At 31.1% G+C, this 20,550-nt stretch overlaps 2 protein-coding genes across 5 annotated transcripts in view; one reads left to right on the plus strand and one right to left on the minus strand.

The window, feature by feature from the left end:
- LOC105432177 (uncharacterized) overlaps positions 1–20,550 on the plus strand; it is a 337,430-nt gene that overhangs the window by 275,103 nt on the left and 41,777 nt on the right. Inside the window, exons 1-2 of one of the 2 annotated variants that reach the window (XM_089083225.1) lie at positions 13,481–13,622; positions 16,566–16,676. The gene's annotated coding sequence lies outside the window, so the exon portion shown is untranslated. Of the gene's footprint in view, positions 1–13,480; positions 13,623–16,565; positions 16,677–20,550 lie in introns of those variants that run through there. The other variant, XM_089083224.1, reaches the window with a different exon arrangement.
- Positions 1–20,550, minus strand: part of LOC105432174 (uncharacterized) — a 158,300-nt gene that overhangs the window by 122,353 nt on the left and 15,397 nt on the right. The window contains exons 2-3 of one of the 3 annotated variants that reach the window (XM_089083230.1): positions 6,288–6,326; positions 2,801–2,876 (exon numbers count right to left, since the gene is read on the minus strand). The exons of 1 other annotated variant lie outside the window; for it this stretch is intronic. In XM_089083230.1, coding sequence (XP_088939356.1) covers positions 2,801–2,824 — 24 coding nt within the window. In that variant the 5' untranslated portion in view covers positions 2,825–2,876; positions 6,288–6,326. The remainder of the gene's footprint in view (positions 1–2,800; positions 2,877–6,287; positions 6,327–20,550) is intronic. One more of the 3 variants, XM_011646846.3, reaches the window with a different exon arrangement.

Genomic DNA, 20,550 nt, shown 5'->3' on the forward strand with positions numbered 1-20,550 from the left:
ACAAGATTTTACAAGATTACATTTATATAATTAGACAATATATAATAGATTCTCTTCATTTATAATTACATTTTAACGTATAATTAATTTGAAATATAATTTTATTCCAGATATCGAATATACATTCAAATTATAAATCAGTTTTACCCACAATTTCTTCGATAATTATAAAATTGATCGAAATTTCCCAAAAGTGAAATAATTAAGGTTTCAGGAAGAGTTCGAATGTTTGATTCGTTATTTTGCCATGTCGCTTGAGTAACAATTCGTGAAAAGCGCGACGCAATTAAACTAAGTATCGGCCGGCGATGATCGCCGCAGCACAGGCACGCACCTCAGCGACGTGACCGGCGTTCGTCTCGATCCGAAAGAATCGCGAGTCCATCCACGTAACATAAAATATAGTAAATCGGGCAGAGAGTAATGCCCGGCTCGTAAATAACATGACATATGTTCGTTGGAGGCACGGCTGGCATGTACGCGTAAATCTCCTGGTCCTGCCGATCGATAAAATGCCGCTCGCGCCCGCTCGCTCGTCGGAGCGCGACCACCACTGGCCGCCACGCTCGCGATCGGTCGATCATTTGCTACTAATAAATCGCGCGAGTGTTAACGGTAGTGTATTAACGAGTAAATTTTTTTCTCTTCCCACCGTCGGATGACGGGCATTACGCAAATTTTTATCTTTACCCAAAGAGCAAACTAGACTAGTGTCAGTGTAGCATCTAGTCGGTGTAGTAACACTTGAAAAGTCACCGCCACTTCTGAAGTCTTTGACTCCGCACTTCGAAATGTAAGCGCAAGAGATATAAGCAGTTTTTTATTTGATTAAAATAAAATAAAGTAAAGATAAAGTAAAAAAAGTAGAGATAAGGTAGAGATAAATTATATTGTTATGTTTTTTATAAAGTTAATATAATTAGATTACATAATAGAAAACTATAATATGTTACATTTGAAAACACTGTATGAAACGTATGTGATTCTTTGAAAAAAAATTTTAGCTATTTATAAAAATTGAGTTCCACGGAATTACAGCGAAATAACTGACGAAACGTCCAATTTTTCCGTGTAATCTTCATCACTCTGCTTTAGGGAGTTTCGGCCGATTTTGCAATTATCGAAGAAATAGGGGGACAATTGCATTTGGCTGCGACAAATCGCCATACACAGAGAAAGGTAAGAGAAGGGGGAATAACCTGGAAGCACGTGCAATATCAATTCTCGCAAACGGTAATCTAGAATGATTATACCGAAATCGTTTATTCGTTAAAAGATTGATGAGCATCGAAATGTTGTCAAAAAGTAGTTGAAATAAAATATCTCAAAATTTTTTCAATCAAAAAGAGATATACATAACACGATGCTCCTCGTAAAATTTAATATTAATTTTCCCTTGGTAGAAACGTTAAGAAAAACAATCATTTTTCACAACTTGTCAAATTTGTGACATTCAATGTATTAGCAATTAAGAAATTCTTATTTAAAAACTGAAATTTTATAAAATAAAAATCACTCAAAATTAAATAACAGATATAATGTGTTTTATTATTTACTTTAATCTCTTGAATATTTTAATTTGCAAAAAAAAGATTTTTTTCTTAGGGATTTATAACCCAGAAATTGTATATAAAATGCTTCTTAATACTTTTTGCTAATGAAAATTGACTTTAACTTGTACCAAAAATACAATATGTAACGACTTTTCGCCAATTCAACTATTTATATGTATTATTATTCATTTCACGTTTAAGCGTTCTTTTAATATTCGTATCGAAACCATCACATGCATATATTTGATGAACTTTATAATTTGTGATAAACAAATTCTGAAAACTCAACGATGATTAAACAAATTTTAATAAATTGCCGAGTAATTTAATAATCATATTGCAATCTCATTGCAAAAGTATTTATAATTGCGACGTCAATTATTTACGATTGTGTTATTCAATTTTAATCCGTTATCGGTCTTTTTTCGAGACTAATTAATTGTTTAATGAACGTGATGGTCGATTTCGCAAATTCAGCGAAATCACAAATTCTGAAATAATTTGCAAAGTACCGTATTTCTACTCAGAAAGTTTTCCGCAAGAAAACGTTCTGAGATCCTATCATCGTTAAAAGCATGTAATTAAAATTGACGAGCAGCAATCACGAGTTAACAAGGTACCGACGCAAAACTACGCCCTATTCTTTTCTCGTCCGCCCACTCTTGCATTTTATACTAATAACGCTTGCTTCTCGATTGACGTTTCATTACGCAAAAGAAAAAGAAAAGTGAAAGAAGTCGTGAAAGAAAGGAAAGAAAAGTATTTTCATGACGTGATTGAATCGAATAATCAACTTTCCACCAATGTAATGTTAATCAGACGGAAAGTTCAAATGTTGTTTAAAATAATGCCGAGTTAAGAAAAAAAGTCTGAATTTTACTGCTGTAACAATTATGAATTGTGATAGAGCTTGATAGAACTTTTTTACCGTTACGTTTCAGACACGCCGGTATAGTAATAGCATTTATAAGTTGAAGGGTTACAACACTCAAAGGATTGTAATTGGTTGCGCATTGACGAGTTTAAATTTACACCGAACTTAGCATATACAATCGCGCGAATTAGAGCGTGTTCTATTTCGTGCAATCAATTGCCGGTATATTACCGCGATACGTTGCACGTGCAATTTCTGTATTAGATTATGCGATCGTGCCGTGATTAATTGCGAGTTGCAGTTGTACGCGCAATTATTGCCCAGTGGAAAACAGATAGAAATATATATTGCAATTTGTGTTAAATCTACTTACTTGCGAATCGCCGACTTCGGACATGCACGATCCACGCACTCAGTCCCGAGATCGATCCTTAGCCGTAATCTCGGTTCTATAAACAAAAAAATAAAAACATTTTATAGATATTAGATATGACAATAAATATAATATAAATTACACACTTCATTTCTGTTGAGATTAAAAATAAAACTTTACACTTCTAGAAAAAAATATTATATTCTTCCTATTTTTTAAATGGTAAAGAAACTCTATATTTTATACTTGTATTTTATACTTGTAATATTAAATTTATTTTAATATTGATTAGAAAAAAAATTGGCGATATAAATAATCGTAAGATATATTTTTAGAATTATCGTGACATTTGTATTCAATTATGTATTGTTAAAAATCTTTTAACATATTTTTTGACATGTGTTTTACCACTTTAAAAGCTCATATCGAATTAAAATTAAGAATAGGCGCCCATAAAAAAATTACTTTCTTTCCCTCCTTTCATTTATATGTTACATCGTTTAATCCTTGCCAAATTCTTTGTGTTAACAGCCGTAAAACGTTTCACCTCGAAGTGCTCACTTCGACATAAATCCTCTCCGTTAATTGCGCCGTACGATCGCACGAGTAATTTCAACTCGCCCGCTCCCTCCGGCTGGCGGCCTGACGAAATAATATTCCGGCTAAATGGCGGCTCGTGAATCCCGTCCGAATGCGCGATAAAACCAATGCCGGCAACGTGTTTACAGTTTTACGAGGTGTCAGCGAAATGTGCAACGCGAGCAAGCTATATTCGCGTAACATCATGAACTTATATGATAGCCTCAACCTTTCCCACTGTACTGTCCAGATCATTAACCATCTTTTTAGCTGTTCGAAAAATTCCGCCATTTGATCATCGTTATTATTCAAAATTTTTTAAATTACTTTGAAATTTAAAAAGTAATAAACAGCACTTTTTAAATATGTAATATAAAGTCAGGAATATAAACGATACAAGGTTAATTGAAATATAAATAAAGAAAAATATACACAATTCTAAGAAATTAAATAAAATTCTCATATAATTAATAATTAAATTTTCTGATTCTTTAATAAACACTGATTTAAAAGTCCATTAATTAATGATATAGTCATGTATGTTTTCATTAATTTACGATAAAAAAATTATCCGAAAATATATATCCAAAATTGTAATATAAATTTAGAATATAATATAATAAAATTCTCGATATGTACTTTGCCATAGTTTTCAGAATTTTTTAAATATATTCTAGCATGTTAAAAAATATATTTGTAAAAGAAATAGAATATTATTGAAATATAATTATCGTCACAATTGAATAATTATGTTCCTAATTAACTTAGTTAAACAGGCGATTAGCAGCAGCTGTTACGTGACATTGGCACGTCTTGGCCAGCATTTGATGTCGGGGTTACGATTTCATCCCTCCCTTCTCGTCAGCCCTCCTTGACATTGCGTGTCTCCCCAGAGACTCCTTGAGCGTCTGATTAACTTGGTATGAAATTATGCCCCTTTACACCCTTTATAATATTTCATATCTAGACTTATGCAGTAAGAATTCTGTGGAGAATAATTCGAATTTTTCAAACATTTAAGAAATTTAAAAATACAATTTTTTGCAAGCTGAGTTATACACAAAAAAAAATAAAATAATAATATTTATATGCCATAACAATAATGTATTTCTTCTACAATTTCTGCAAATTTTATCTTTTATGTAAAGTACTCGAAGATGTAAAACATTAAAGAATTGTATATAAAAATCCCATTAGATTTTATTTCAAATTTAAAAGGTTTATAGATCTAATTTAAAATAATTACATTTACTAAAGGCATTTAAACAGACGGACAAACTAAGCAAATTAAAAAATCCAGAATTTAAGCATTTAAGATAAACGTTCAGAGTATACTGATTGGATCATTTGTTATGTCAAGCCCTTCGTCATTTTCTAAAGCCACGCTTGACTCAACGTCAAATTCCTCAAGCCCTTCATCTCTCCCTTAACAGTTCGCACCTCAAGTCATCCCCTCAACCATGTCGGTTGCAAGACGCTACAGCTGCAGCTGCAGTTCTCGTGTGCATCCGCAAGGGAGGGAAAAGGGGGAGGATTACAGAGAGGATGGGTATGGCGTGGGATGATTGTGGGGGCAAACGTAGGTGGGGGTGGATCGTACATACGCGGCCGGTGCATGCGGTAATGGCGGTGCATACGGTGTACCAGTCAAACGCATACCGTATTGATTTTAATATCTGTGTAGGAAGTAGAGAGAGGAAGAGAAGGTAAAGAGAGAGTAGAAGAAAGGAAAGAGAGAAAGAGAAAAAGAGAAGCAAGAATAGAAAGGAAGGAATGCAATGAAAGAGGAAGCTTTTACACGTCATTTAGACACCTGTAGCTGTGACTTTTGATGCGTCAGCGCATTTCACATACATATTAAGACACATTGGTAAGTTTATTCAAGTCGATTTATTTTTGTACAGAATTATATACACGTTATATATTATATTTTAATGTTCTCTTCTTTATGTTTACTAAAAAATGTATATTATTCGCTAACTAAATTTTATAAAATACATGTAATTTTATTTAGAAAAAAACTCTAAAAAATTTTCTTTCCATGTCATCATTATCTCATGTATAAAATAAATAAAATAACTATACCAAGTTTTGACTAGAATTAATCTGTCCATTCGATTAAAAATTTGTTCACTCATGAAACTAATTTCAAACATGGGAATAGGCGGTACGGGGAGATAGGTTTGTAAATGACGAACGCACTAATGGTAAGTGACAGTGGCTAATTAATTAGTATCGAATGTTCGACACAGCAAGAGCGATTAAACTCAACACACCTGAAAATCCTAATCATCTACAAATTAGTCTGGACAAATATAGTAACAGATAGATGTACCATTTTTAATCAAAAGTAATGTAAATATATCAAAATCAATTAAACAAAGAATAATATATGTAATGAGTAAACATGATTTTTATCATAATTTTCTGAGTATCTTAATTATTACAAGATAATTTAAATCCTTTGTCTTATTCATTGTATTTAATATAAAAATAATTGTCATTTTTAAAAATTTTGTAAATATTATATACTATATTTAATTACTGAAAAATATTCTAATATTATATTTATCTACTATTACAACACAACTATCTTGATTGATTTTGTCCAATAGAATAATATTCACAGAGTGTGACAATAAAAATAACAAGAGTAATTAATATAATTTTTCATATACGACAGATTATTACACTGAAGTATTCAATCTTAATCTATCGACATTATTATAAATTTAAAATATGACATATTAAAATAATGAGATAAAACTTTTGAAATGCTATCGTTTTTATTTGTAACAATAATGAAACTAGTTAAAGATCAAAACATAAAAGTTATTAAGGTAAATGCAACTCCCCTTTATTGATACATTAATCACAACTTAATTGAATCTAGAACATATGTACGTACCAAGCAAACCAAACTGCCCTGTTTATTAAAGGCATTCATCTGGAATAATAATTCATAGCTTTATTACTTTATTATTATTAATAAGATTATTTATTTAAGATCTATCGCGGTAATTGCGATACTAAAATTTTCAAACTAATGGAACTAATAATAATTAATACCGTTAACATGGTATTACTCAGTATTTAATATTCAAAATTCAAGAATTGTGAAAATTATCTAAGCTACCAAATTGCTATGTTTACTAAAAACACTCACCTGGAGTAACAATTTACGCAACTTTACACAATGAGATTATTTAGGATTAAAAGTTGCTATGCTAAAATATTTTCCAATAATCAAAATGAAATTTGTTACCGAAATGATCATTAAAAGTAATGATCATTTAATTTCTAAATATTAAAAAATTATGAAGATTTACAAATATTTTACACAAATAAATATTAATTAGGAAATTTAAATTGCAATAGTTTTATTTTTACTTTCTTCCAAAATGAAAAAAAAGTTATGTTTTTTCAATGTCGATAAAATACAGATTTAAACTCAGCACAAAAATCATGAAAATAATTATATATAAAAACTAATTTTATATTTATATTTATTTTAATTTTATATTTATATTTATTTATTATTTAATAAATAATAAATAAATAATATGTTTGTGACATTGAAAATTAAGATTTAATATTAAAATAAATGTAATATTTACTTATTAAATATTAACTGTATAAATCTTAAATCTCTACTAAGGGTGCAAATGAATTACTCGAGCAATTTGAAGCTATACAATCAACAATTACACGGTTGGAATTAATTGAGCTCTGTTATTGAGGACAAGATTTGCATCCATTATATGACTTTGCCACATTTAACAATTGAGTGGGCAAATATATAAACGCATTATTCTGCTTTGTAAGATATTATGCTTTAGGCGAACCTAAGTGATTGCTACTCTACTTATCACTCATATTCTGTACGATACATTCTCACGATACATTGACTTGGAATACATAAAAAAGAAAAGACAGAAAAAAATATAAAAAATATATTTTGAAAGAATACATGAAAGAATACATCTTTTTTCTCTTGTCTTGTCACAAATGATTAATATACTTGAAATTAATTTTTCTTAAATGATATAAAAAATCTTGCATTTTGCAATTTGATTTCTCAAAGACTTCTTAAGGAAAAGGCTAAATGATAAAATCAAATTCTTTAAATAATTTGAAATAGTTTACTTTAATTATGATATTGAAATTGAAATATTTTAAACTTTATTAAATAAGTTTTTGAAAATAAGAAGTACTAATATTTACTATTATTTTATAAATAATATTTATAAAATTACACGGAAAAAACACTTTTGCTGGCAAATCTAAAAATTTGACCAGATACAAATCTGAAAATAATTTTGTTGGCCCATCAAAATTATTTTGTAGAACACTTAAATATGATGATAATACTGCAAAAATGTTTGATTTTTTAACAATCAATTTGAACATCGTATATAATAATTTTGAAGGCCCAACAAAATCATTTTCAGATCTATATCTAGCCAAATTTTTAGATTTGCCAGCAAAAGTATTCTTTCCGTGTATCTTTTTTTCGATACTTTCGCCAGATGAAAATAATCGAAAATTGAAAGATTATCCGATAAATTTGGGACATATTAAAATTAAAATAAATTATATAAATATATGGAATAAACAGCAGTGCGTTTATACATTATGAATAAAATAAAACTTAGTAATTTATTCATTACATTCAATTTTATTGCAATAAATATTTATTTTAGAAGTATTTATAAAATAAATATGAAAAGTAAATATTAATAAACATAAAATATGTAAAACGAAATGTTTAACAATTCATTCAGTCCATTTATTTTAATAAATATTTTACGCGCATTTTAATGCATACGAGTCATATCTCTACTGTATTACTCCTTTTCATCTACTAAGTACATCTAACATTTCCCGAAACATCCCACACATTGGTCTTTCTCTAGGTTTCCTCTCTTCCATATCTTCCCTCGAGAACCCGTCGACGAGACACAGGATACTGGCGATAGGACAAGGATTGGCAAGGACGAAGAGAGGAGAATAGTACATACGGAACTTCCTTCTTTGTTGGCTAGGGGGTCGAATAGCGGACAGACGGACGGGTTAAATTTGCATGGACGCTTGTCTGCGTTTCCAATTTCACGCATGCACACATTCAGCAGCCCCAGGAACAGTTTGGACATTCGGCGAGGAAGGGGAAAAGAGGAGAGGTTGATAATAAACGGCGTCGATTTCGGCATAAATCAAGGCCACGAATCCCGGCGCGCATCTTCGCGAGCGAACGAAAAAAAAAGGGGATTGGAAGAGGGAGAGAGAGAGGGTGAGAGGAGTCGGTCCATCGACAACGGCCAAATTAATCCGGCAAGCTTAAACAAGCGGAAACCACCCCCGCAAACCATACCCCCTTGCGGCGAGGAATTCCCACAACGGACCGCACGGGATTCCTGTTGCATTTGCATGTGTTATTATTACTATCGTTTAATATACATGGCGTACTAGAATTATTTGATTCGGTGCAAATTTTGTCTTAACACAAAGATATCAAGGCTAACTTTCTCAAAAATTACAGAGAAATTCGATATAATCAAACGCGCGCCATTTTCGATGGCTGCAAAATATATACGAAGAAGTTAATTTGAATTTTTAAACTCTCATCGAACTAAATCACGAATTATAAAACACCTCGCAAATCGATTTCTTTTGTAAGTTTAAAAAATTATTCGAGAATTACAATATTCGAAGAGACATATGAAAGATACAATATTTGTTTTTTTGTTTTATTTTAAATGCGTATATCTATTTTTAGCGTATTGAACTCCCGGCACCTGAGATTTTACAAATTGTTCGGAGATTTTAACGAACGCCATTTTGAATATAGAATTGATAACGATTTGCAATTGTCCACGATATAACTAGGACACATGCGTGATTTTTTTGACATATCGATTGTTATAATCGGCTTAGTCGTTCGGTTGCTATGGGGAAACATGCGGTAGACTACATTCATGTGTGTGTGTGTGCATGTATGTACGTATGTGTGTATGAAAAATACATATACGCGAATGTTCATACCGCGATTTTTCAAACCTTTGCGCGAAATGCATACTTGAAAAATATTTTAGTACGTAAAGTCAATTTGTTTAATTAAATAATAAATATTCATAAGTCACACATTCGTGAAAATTTGAATGTACTAATCTCTTAGCGTTTATATCTTATAATTAATAATTTTATCTCTTCACGATATTCTTTACAATATTTAAATCATAACTGAATAATATTTAAATTAACATGAACAATATTTAATTTAACATATAATTAACAATATTTAAATTAATATTATGCTAACCTTAATTCAGATGGAAAGATTCCTCGATGATCCATTCGACGATCTGGGAGAAACTCTTTTCAAAAACACTGAACACTGATGCGCGATACGATTCGATAATATAAAGAAACAAAATCAGAATGTCTACTATCTGAAAAACTTGAAATTCTCAAGAAATTTATTTAGGTCTAGAAAAATCAGGGAATTCTCAAAAAATTTAAAAATCAAAAATCTATCCAATCTATGCCTCAAAACATACTGATTTTACGACTAATCTAATATTCAGTATTGAAGACAATAATTTCGGTTAGGTGTTTCGTATTAGGATTTTTTAAATTAAATCAGACATTTATTTTAATTATTTTATAAAAGTTGAACTTTATATTATATATCATATAATTTTTTGCTTACAGATTTTAAAAATAAAGTTTGCAAACTTTATCCAATGAAATATTTATTTTTTTAGAATCTTTATAATTTCTTTTAAAATTTTTCAAACATAATTAATGAAACGCTAGTGATTCTTAATTTCATCTTATAATTTATAAACTTTCATGAATGGAAAATATCAAGGATTTTACCCAATAAATATATATTTATTTACAAGATACATCCAAAAATACTTTCACAGTTTATCTGGAAGTTTTAATAAATTATTTTAAAAATCAGAGAATTCTCAGGCTCAGAATCTCTTTTCAGGTTTAAGTAGACATTCTGAAAATATCATGATTCATTACGATCAGAAATAATTAAACATTCAATGTATTCGCACGCGCGATTCTTGTTCAAGTTCAAAAGTTGCAAGCATACGCTAAAATAACGCGGCATTTGATCTCACACTCTCGATACGCAATCACATCATTCTCGTTATTGAAAGACGAATTACTTACGAGACGTGAGACAGAAATGCGAAAACACGGAGACACTTGCGGTGTTACGTGTGAACGCCTGAATGACTCGGCAGCGAATGAGACGAGTCTGTGTCGCGTGACTGCGTAAGGTGAAGGTTAAGCATTCGCGCGTATTATTTACGCCCGACGGTCGTTACACGGTAGAAAGATACACAAACGTAAAAAAGGATATCCAACACACGTAATAAACAATTCGATATCGTTCGCACATCAATTCGCCCATCTTATTGATTCCGGCGAAATAAAGAACACGACAATGGCGAATGTGATAATTCAAAATGTATTTGCAGACAGAACGTATCGACATGGATATCCATGGGAATCTAGGATTTTTTAAGGGAAGAGATAGAGTTATTAATATTGTTATAATACTTGACAACGGCAATTTTTTTGCATTAATGAATTGCTTTTTTAGATATTTTAAAGCTTAGAAATATGTCCTCGACGAATTTCTGATTTTGAGAAAATATTAGACTTTGTAAATTATAACTTTAACTTTACTTTGACTTTTTCTTTAAATTTCAGGGAGAGTTTAAATCCTCTAAATCTTCCCTCTACCTACATTTGTATCATATTTGATGTTATTACATATTCAATATTTCGATATTGAAGAGAGAACGCAATACGCAGACGTCTTTACGCGGTGACAACGACGCGATGACTAAATGGCAAACTTCACGCGGTTTGAATTTGCTTCGAGCGCATTCGACTCCAAACTCCCGATCTCGCGTTCTGCATTAGAGTCACGTTAATTAACAAATTGAAAAGATAACGCCCGTCTGATACGTGACCTCGCATTTGCAATATTAATAGACGCAAATCACATTTGATCCGAAAAAATTTTCTCGTAAGATAAATGATGGAAAGCGCTGCATTTTGCGGACTATTTCGCTTTCGTGTTTATTCTCGTTACAGCGAATTGCGTTGTGCAACCGACACGCGGTCAAAATTCGTATACTTTAGTATCGCAAAAGCAAAATTAATTCAAACAATTAATAGTTTACAGCAAAAAATTATTTTGAACCATAGTGTTTCTTGTTATTTTAGCTCTAAATTAAAATTCTTCATAACGGTGTTTAAAAATAAAATCTAATGCAATGCATTTTATAAAGCATAAATTCAATATATTCATGATTTCTAATTAAAATTTCAAGATATTGTTAACCTTTTTTATAAAAAAATTTTCAAATAGCACAAAAAATTATTTTTTCCATATTAAATCTCAATTATTTTTGGAAATCTGACAAACTAAAAGAATTTAGTTTGCAATATCGTTTTCAGTATTCAGTATTCAGTCCAAAAATGTATAAAAAACATCTTGTCTGATTTGAAATAATTGAAATATTTTATGTAAACAAATGTAATGTGTATTAGATATTAAATAACGAGCGACAAATCACCAAATGTTAATCTTAACTCAGATAACACAAAGATTCTAGATTCGTGTGACATATTATTATTTGAGAAATAACAATCGACATTCGCCAATATTCATTAAATTTACACATATACACATAGCGAATATTATTATTACAAATTCGATTACACTCTCAATATATTCGTCTTATTATTATTTTATTTAATGCGTGAATTATATTTTATAACGTGAAATTATATTTTATAAGAATATTATATAAGAATCGCAATATATAATATATATAATATATAATTATATATGTAATATATAATTCAACATTCTTGGGTATTAATTCACTTATTCTTGTGATATAAAATCCATAAAATATGACACGATGATAATCGAGATACTCGATATAAAAATAATCAAATATTACAAATTCATACATATGAGAAGTTATTATTGATTGATATTCAACAAAAATTTTATATAAAATAGAAAGAAAATTATATTTGAAAGTGACAGATAACGTATCGTATAAGCATCGTTAATTAGTAACAATATGTAACATATATTAGCGTCAGAAATGTCAGATTACCGATTGAAATATTCGATCTTGCGACAAGGAAACTTTACTATTATTAATGCATTCTGTCACAAGTTGCATTAATTGATTTCATTAATTATTATACCAAGTATTCATGCTACTACACATTTCGTACATAACTAAAGTCATTAGATATAATATTATATAAATTTTCTAAACGCTTTATTTCACACGAATTCTTTAATATATTGAAAAACCTTTTGTTTCAAAACTGTTTTAAATTTACATTTTTAAAACGATTACGCCTTAATTATAGCATGACACAGGAAATATTGCAATTTAATACACATTTTGATGTGCCTCTTAAGAGATTATTAAATAAAAAAACAAGAATGTGAAACATTTTTTTCTTAATAAGATTTCATCTGTACACGAAATTTATATAAAATTGTTAATTATAAATGTTACACAAACGATGCTTCGTAAGCCTTTAATAATTCATTCATACTCTTAGATTTAAAGAAAATATGATGTTTAATGACAATGGCGATGACATCTCACGGTTTGAATGTAACATTCGGTCGTATTGCACACATAAAATTTTCAATATTAACTATTTGAATCAGTCAAGCTTTTACAATTCTTACTAAAGCATAAGAATTTTGACCGCGCCGGCCGTCGAACGCAGTTCACCGCAATATGAATATATACGCAAAGAGGAAATAGTTCGCAAAGTGAATGACGCTTTTCACCTCGAGAGTTCTTGGAGAATTTTTACGGATGAAATGTGATTTGCTATTAAGTAACATGGGGAATTATCCAATCCAGCATTGCGTTATCGTATCAAGTAAATTAGCGCAATTTCAATGCAAGATGCGTTAATATCGTACACTAAATTCGGCTGTCGAGAGTGCGCTCGTTGCAAATTCAAGCCACGTGAAGTTGCCGCCGTAGAATCGTCGCGTTGTCACCTCATAGACGCGTCACATCGCGTCCCTCTTTGCAAAACAAAAGTGAATTGCCTGCGTGCGTATTAATACCGCGAAGTGTGAAATAGCATCGAAATAATCTAAGCAACGGGAATATTAAAAGCGACGGTGAATATTAATGCATCTCGGAACAATACAGCGGCAAGTATTTTTATCCCGTCCATTATTATCCCGTTCTCTCCGCGGATTTTACTTTGCAGGAAAAATACGTGGGAATTAATATCAGAGAAATATCGAATTGCAAGCACAATTACGTTATTATGCGAATTAATCGTATTTAATCGCGATATATTTTATAACCTGTAACGTAATATACTTGTTTGATGCGCGAACATTAACCTCTTCACATAGAGTTAACCTCTATACAAATACACGTGCAATCTAAATCTCAATTATCTGTCACTGTGTCATCTAAGCGTACACACGATCTCTACATTTTCGTGTTTCTTATACGTTGTAAATAAACTGCGAAAGCTAATATTCAGTAAAAAATTTTCTATATATAATTATATATAAAATATGTCTATATAAAAAAAATGCATATGATTATATATAATTATATATTAACGCTTAATACTTATATATTTGTGTAACTTTATATATAATATTGCATTTAAAATTTTGTATCGGGTGTTAGAAATGTATACATATTGAAAGCATTGCATCGAATTTCACGCTTTCATGTTTATCTTGCGTCTTTCCAAGAATCGCGGATACAAATATACTGTGAGTGCTAAATATGTAATCGTATCTAAAAGTAATTATGCGATATTTCTCGTGTGCAAATTATTAAATTACATCCCAAACATCAAGTGTTTTCAAGGAAAATTCTCACTCTTCGGAATCTTGTCAAATGGTACATCGCATTTTTTTATCGATTATTTTTGCATTGTTCAAGATTTTTGCATCGTCTGAAATTAGCATTCGGTAATTGGTCGCTTAAAATCTCAAATTGTTCAAATTAATTTTGTTTTTTACGACACTGGGCGTAAGTCTCAATCTACAATAGATATAGTAAGACTTAATCTTAAGAAATTGGCCATTCACAATTGAACGTAAGAGGAACAATCAATTGTGAATATGTCAATTGCTTAAGACTTAAGACTTACTACATTCATCGTAGATCGGGACTAAGAATTTTTGCCGAACCGCGCAATGCAATTCACCAGGATGTGAATATACGAAGGCGAAGGCGAAATGGTGCGGCGCTTTCCTCTTTTCCAATCACAGTTTATTGTCATACGATTCGGGAATTTTTACGGATCAAAAGTGCCTATTAATATTGGAATTATCAAATCGAGCATCGACAAGCTTTATCGAGTTAATTAATGCAATTCCGATGCAGAGAAACGCGTTAATATCGCGATTGGAAATTCGGAGCGTCGTCGCATTGTCAATGCACTCGAATTGCAAATTCACATCGCGTGAAGTTGGTGCGCAGCGTTTAAGTCGCAACTATGTAAAGATGCGTACTTGTCTTTTTTGCGCAAAAGCAAATCGCATGCGTATCTCTACAATTTTTTATTTGCGCATTATTATATTAAGAATATTGAATATCACAGCGAGTTAAATAATATTGAAATATAATCTAATAATATATCGGAAGTTAAATCGACGGTGGATATGAAACATCCGGGAATAATCCAGTAGCAAGTACATTTTTTTGTCATTATTATTATCTTCTGTTTCACGAATTTCATTTCGCGAGGACAAAAGTAATGCAAATTAGTATCTCAAAGAATATTGAATTACATATATTATTATGCGTATTATCTTTTTCGCGATTATTATGAAATATTCTTGTAACGTGTGACTTAACGGACGTCCGTGTCGGACGTAATCGTACATTAACCTTCACATTCGCGCAGTCAGAAATACAAGTACGTAATCCGGACCTCTGTTATCACTGCATCCATCCAAGCATTTGCACGTAATCAAGATATCTTCACGTTTTCGCATTTCTTGCGCGTCGTAAGTGAATCACGTTTACACGGGAAAAACAAGTTCGCTGAAAAATCTTAAACATCTTAAAAATTTAACCGGATGCACAGATCTTTGTTGTACCATCCAAATAATTTAATATTAAATATCGAGAAGATTCCCGAAATAAACTGTAGAAATAGAAATCACACACGGGAGGAGAGAACAGTTTAATTAAAACATATAAAACTACATATAAATCTGAAAATAATTTTGTTAGACTATCAAAATAATAAACGTGAAACGTTAAACCGATTGCTAAAATATGAAAAAAAAATTTCTGCATATTATATTCTTATTAAGTGTTTTATTTATAACTATTTTGATAATTCAACAAAATTATTTTCAAATCTAAATCCGATCAAATTTTTTCTTCAGCAAAACTTTTCATATTTCCGATTTAATTCGCGCATCTTTTGCTTATGAAGATAAATCAAAGTCAAATCAAGTGTCAGGCATTACTTTGTATCATATTATTTAATATATAATTCTAATGTGTTAATATTCTGATTCGAAAATTCGATACATCAAATTGTCGACTTCTCGCTCCTAATTCGATCTGCGTCGACATTCAGTTATATTTTGTAACAAAAACAATCGTGCGCCGCGCGAACGTTAACCTTCGGCTTCACGCAAGTCTTTTACAATACAAGACTTCACAATACACGTAAACAATCCGACCTTCAGTTATCATCGTGCCGTCTAAACAATCACACCTGATCACGATATCTCCGCAATTTTCATTTCTTACGCAAGTGAATCATATGTGTAGATTTTTAATAAAAGAGAGAAATGCATTAAATGTGCTATGTTATAGTTTTACTCGTCAACTTATCTACTTTTATTTATTGAAGCCAACTCGCACTTATATATATTGAAAATGTTGGATATATAATTTGTAATTACTATTACTTACTATTGTAATTAACCGTTCTTCATTGTTCACATATAACTTCGAATCGCGAATCGCCGTGAATATTGATTCGATGATTTTCGCAAAATTTTTGGTTGAAAAACAAATAGAAAGTGATGGAAAAATCGCGCTTATCCTGTCGAATGAAATCGCGCGTAATTATAATTGATCGCATTGCTTCTTGTTTACAGACGATATAAATTTCTCCGAAAATGTGATATATTTTCGAGGAAGATATTCGCTTCGGAATCATCTCAAATTGAGGAGTATCATCGGGAGATCTCTGTAACGCGTTAATCAAGGTAAGTGTTTTACATCAATTAAGATTCTTGATAATCATATTCGTGCAAATATTTGTGCATAAACGCGAAAAATCTATGCAGCTTCGCGAAATCTCTCCATGCATGTTTTTTTTAGAAATTGCGAAACATATAGAGATATATATTTAGAAATATTGAAAAAAAAAAATAAGTTTAAACTCGATCATAATATGAAATACATTCGTGTATCTATTTCTTTAAATTGAATCACGCATCAACTTTATTACTTCTTTAGCGCTTTTATTTTTATTACTACTTAAATTGTTATTCTCTCTCCGTACTTCTTTTGTTGTTAATTTATTTTAGTCTTATTCCGTCCTCCCTTCAGTTTTTATTGTTATTATTCCGCTAACGCGTACGCATTTTTTTTAACGAAATCTCTCAGACAGAAACGCCAACGCGTTTCTTCTTTCTTCGAACGCTGCTTTTCACGAGCGTTTCTCTTATCAGAGGGAAACGCTATGCGACACAATAAGACGGAAATCTGCTGGAAGGAAGACGCCGTGGACGGAAGGCAAGAGGGAGAGTTTATCTCGGAAATAAAAGTACGAATAAATAAAACGGGGAACGAATGCACGAATGTTCGTACATTAGCCTCCGCGAGAATGCATCCAAGGATACGTACCCTTGGATGCGTCCTTCGCGTATGCATCAAGCGTATGCAGAAAGATCTTCGGATAGAAACATCGGAGATGCAGAGGCGTATCGATAGTGTGCTAATATCGATACTCTTCCTCCAGTGACAAACTTTATTTGCTTCTCGATTTGCTTTTATTCTCACCTTTTCGTCGTTATCCGTTAAAAAGAATCCCTAATCATTTCTCACGTAAAAACTCTCATATTTTAATTAATTTTCAATTACTGATTTAATTATCATCTTTAATTATTAATGAAATATTAGATAGCTCATCGTCTTTATCAATTCTTTAATTTAACATAGCCGAAAAAACTCACAATACAAACATTTTATTTGTTATTAATAGATACACGTAGAAAGATAACTTCGTGGGAAATAATATAACATGACATTTTTTATTGAATAAAAATCTTTTAAAATTATATGAATTTTATTACCTTCTTTATTCTTTTTCCATTTGGATATTTATTATCAATAGAAATATGACATATAATATTAGACTCATAATTCATCACAAATAATGACATTTATATTTGAGAATAAAGAAGCCATTTAAATAATTATAGAATATTGACATTTTCAAACGTAATTGATTAAATTCAGAACAATAACCCCTATTTTATTTTTGATACATAAATATATAATGAATATTATTCCCATTATTGTTACTATAGGTAATGCACATAACAAGTATTCTTTCTCACGAATTGTATACTTAGCCGAGCATTCTCGATTCGTTCGCAAAACTTCTCGATACGTGCAAAGACCGACGGTAACAACGTTGCTATTTTATTTAGGGACAGAAAAATGAAATATTTAAAAATTTGGCTGGAAACAAAGCGATGCCGTCTATTTCCGATTTATGAACTTACGTGCACAGAGATCGGCTAGCCATTTTGAAAGATTTAAAAGATTTTACATTGTTACGAATGCATATGCTTTTGCTTCAGCGCATAATAAATATCATAGGATACTAAATTGTATGCATATATAAGTATCACTGGACAAATATACTTTGTTAAAAAAACAAAGAGATATATCTAAAGGAAGGAAATAATTTTTTTCATCCTTTTTCATCCTTTTTCATTTCAAAATATTGATTGTTGTTGTTGATACAGGTCATTTTTACTTGCTTATCGTATACAAATTTGATGAATAAATTATTATCGCATTTCTTCCTCGCGAGATCGTAAATTACTTAGGAAATGAAGAAAAGTTTGTTCGGATTTATCTTTGATATCGCTTCTCATTTTTCGCGATTTCCGCTTTTTGCTGCGACATCCTGCTTATCCTCGAGACTGCGTGTTTCAGGAATAGCGTAGAAAATGGAGACGGAACTAGTTTTGCGTCGGGACAAATTAAATTTCAGCGATCCGACATGCGCTCATACCGACGTGCGAGCGCGAGCGAGTAAACTCGATCGCGCGCGAACGAGCAACAAGACATGAAACACGCACGCATGTGCTCATGCATGCACGCGTACGCGTATCCGCATCATCCCGGCGTGCATTATACGCGACGTGTTAGGGGATTTCGTAATTCTCGCGAGAGAAAGAGAAAAAGAGAGAGAAAGAAGGCGGGGAGAACTCCGAGGAGACTCTGAGGGAGACGAAGGCACGAAGGATCTCGTGTTGTTCTAAAAATCTCCGAGCATTCGTGAGGCTGCAACCCAAAGCTACGTTGAGATGCATGCGTAATGCGAGTATTCTGTTGTCTCGTATTGACAAGTGTAAAGTCGATAGTCTCTAGATGGAATCGTGGTATATACCTTAAAAATTAGAATTTTTTAAATTTAAAAATTTTTAAACTTTAAAACAATTACAAATGCCAAAGATACTATTGGGTAATATCATATATTTAACAGTAAATTTATAATGAGATTTTCTATTTTAATATATAATAAATTTTCGAATAACTTCATAATCTTAACTGCTATAATATTTAACAATATTTAAAAATTGTAAAATTTATAGTAGATATTCTATATTCTATATCCTAAAAAAAACTAAATATAAAAAATAAAATGAAAATGGATTTAAATGAATTTTGCATGAATCTACAAAATTTTGATTTATTTCATTAAAGTTTGCACGAAACTTATTTTACATATATATTGTAACTATACGTTATAATAATACGTTAAAACTGTGAGATATTCTGTGCACATAACACATGTTTTCAAGTATATTTGAAAGATATGTAATAGACGGAAGTGTTACTGGCATCTGCAAACTATTCTTCACAATGGGCAATAAAGACTCACAATGATCTTTTCGCAACAGAAATAAATCGTGAAGTAGACATAAACTACAATTTACAGCGAGAGTGAGAGACCTAACAGCTGAGCTTCTAATCAAAATCCTAATGGCGTAAAATCCATCTGAAATTAATGAAAAAATTGTAGCTTGTTCGATTCGTACAATTTCTGATCGGCACGAGAACAATAAACAATTTTATTAAAACTACAATTAAAAGTGTATAATATAAAAATACGCGATATAAAAATACACGAATTTTACTCTGGATTTTTACTTCTTTTTTTTTTAATCACTAAACTTTAACATTGTTGACATTTAGAATTGTTCAGAATTTTGCGTTTTGGTATCGCCAATAAATAATGTAGTTGCGAACAAGAATAGCGCAGAACGCACAATGATATACGGCAGTTAAACATACAATTGTCTGTAAATAAATACTGTTATCGATTAATCGGCCGTTCTGACAGAGTTTAGCATACTCGCGCGATACCATCGATCATCGAAAATTCATGATGGAATTAGACAAGATATTTATTTATGCGATGCAATCGATGACGACAGTCGAATTCCACTGTAATGTTCAACAACGTTATGACATCACTCTGAAAAAGTACCTGTTGATTAGATAAAAATATCCCGCCATTTAATCCTACTTGAATGTTTAATTTTTAACTCGCAAAGAAAAACAGGGATAAATTAGATATGCGAGCCGCGTGCATTAATTAACAAAAATATAAATTCCCTCTGCGTTCGGCGAGTTATTAAATTTTACTGTAAATTTAAAGCATTTCGCTTCTCGAAAAATAAACGTGGGCAAAAGCGACGTTTTTTTTTAGGCGAGATAATAACGAAAAAGTAATGGGAGGAGTGGAAACTGATTCGCAAAATTGTGAACTTTTTATGCAATATATTAATTGTCGCGGTATTTTAAATATTTGAATAGTTTTCGATCGTGCAATTG

The sequence above is a fragment of the Pogonomyrmex barbatus genome, unplaced genomic scaffold, assembly GCF_055798465.1.
Source record: "Pogonomyrmex barbatus isolate J1 unplaced genomic scaffold, ASM5579846v1 scaffold7, whole genome shotgun sequence".
NCBI classification, from domain to species: Eukaryota; Metazoa; Arthropoda; class Insecta; order Hymenoptera; family Formicidae; genus Pogonomyrmex; species Pogonomyrmex barbatus.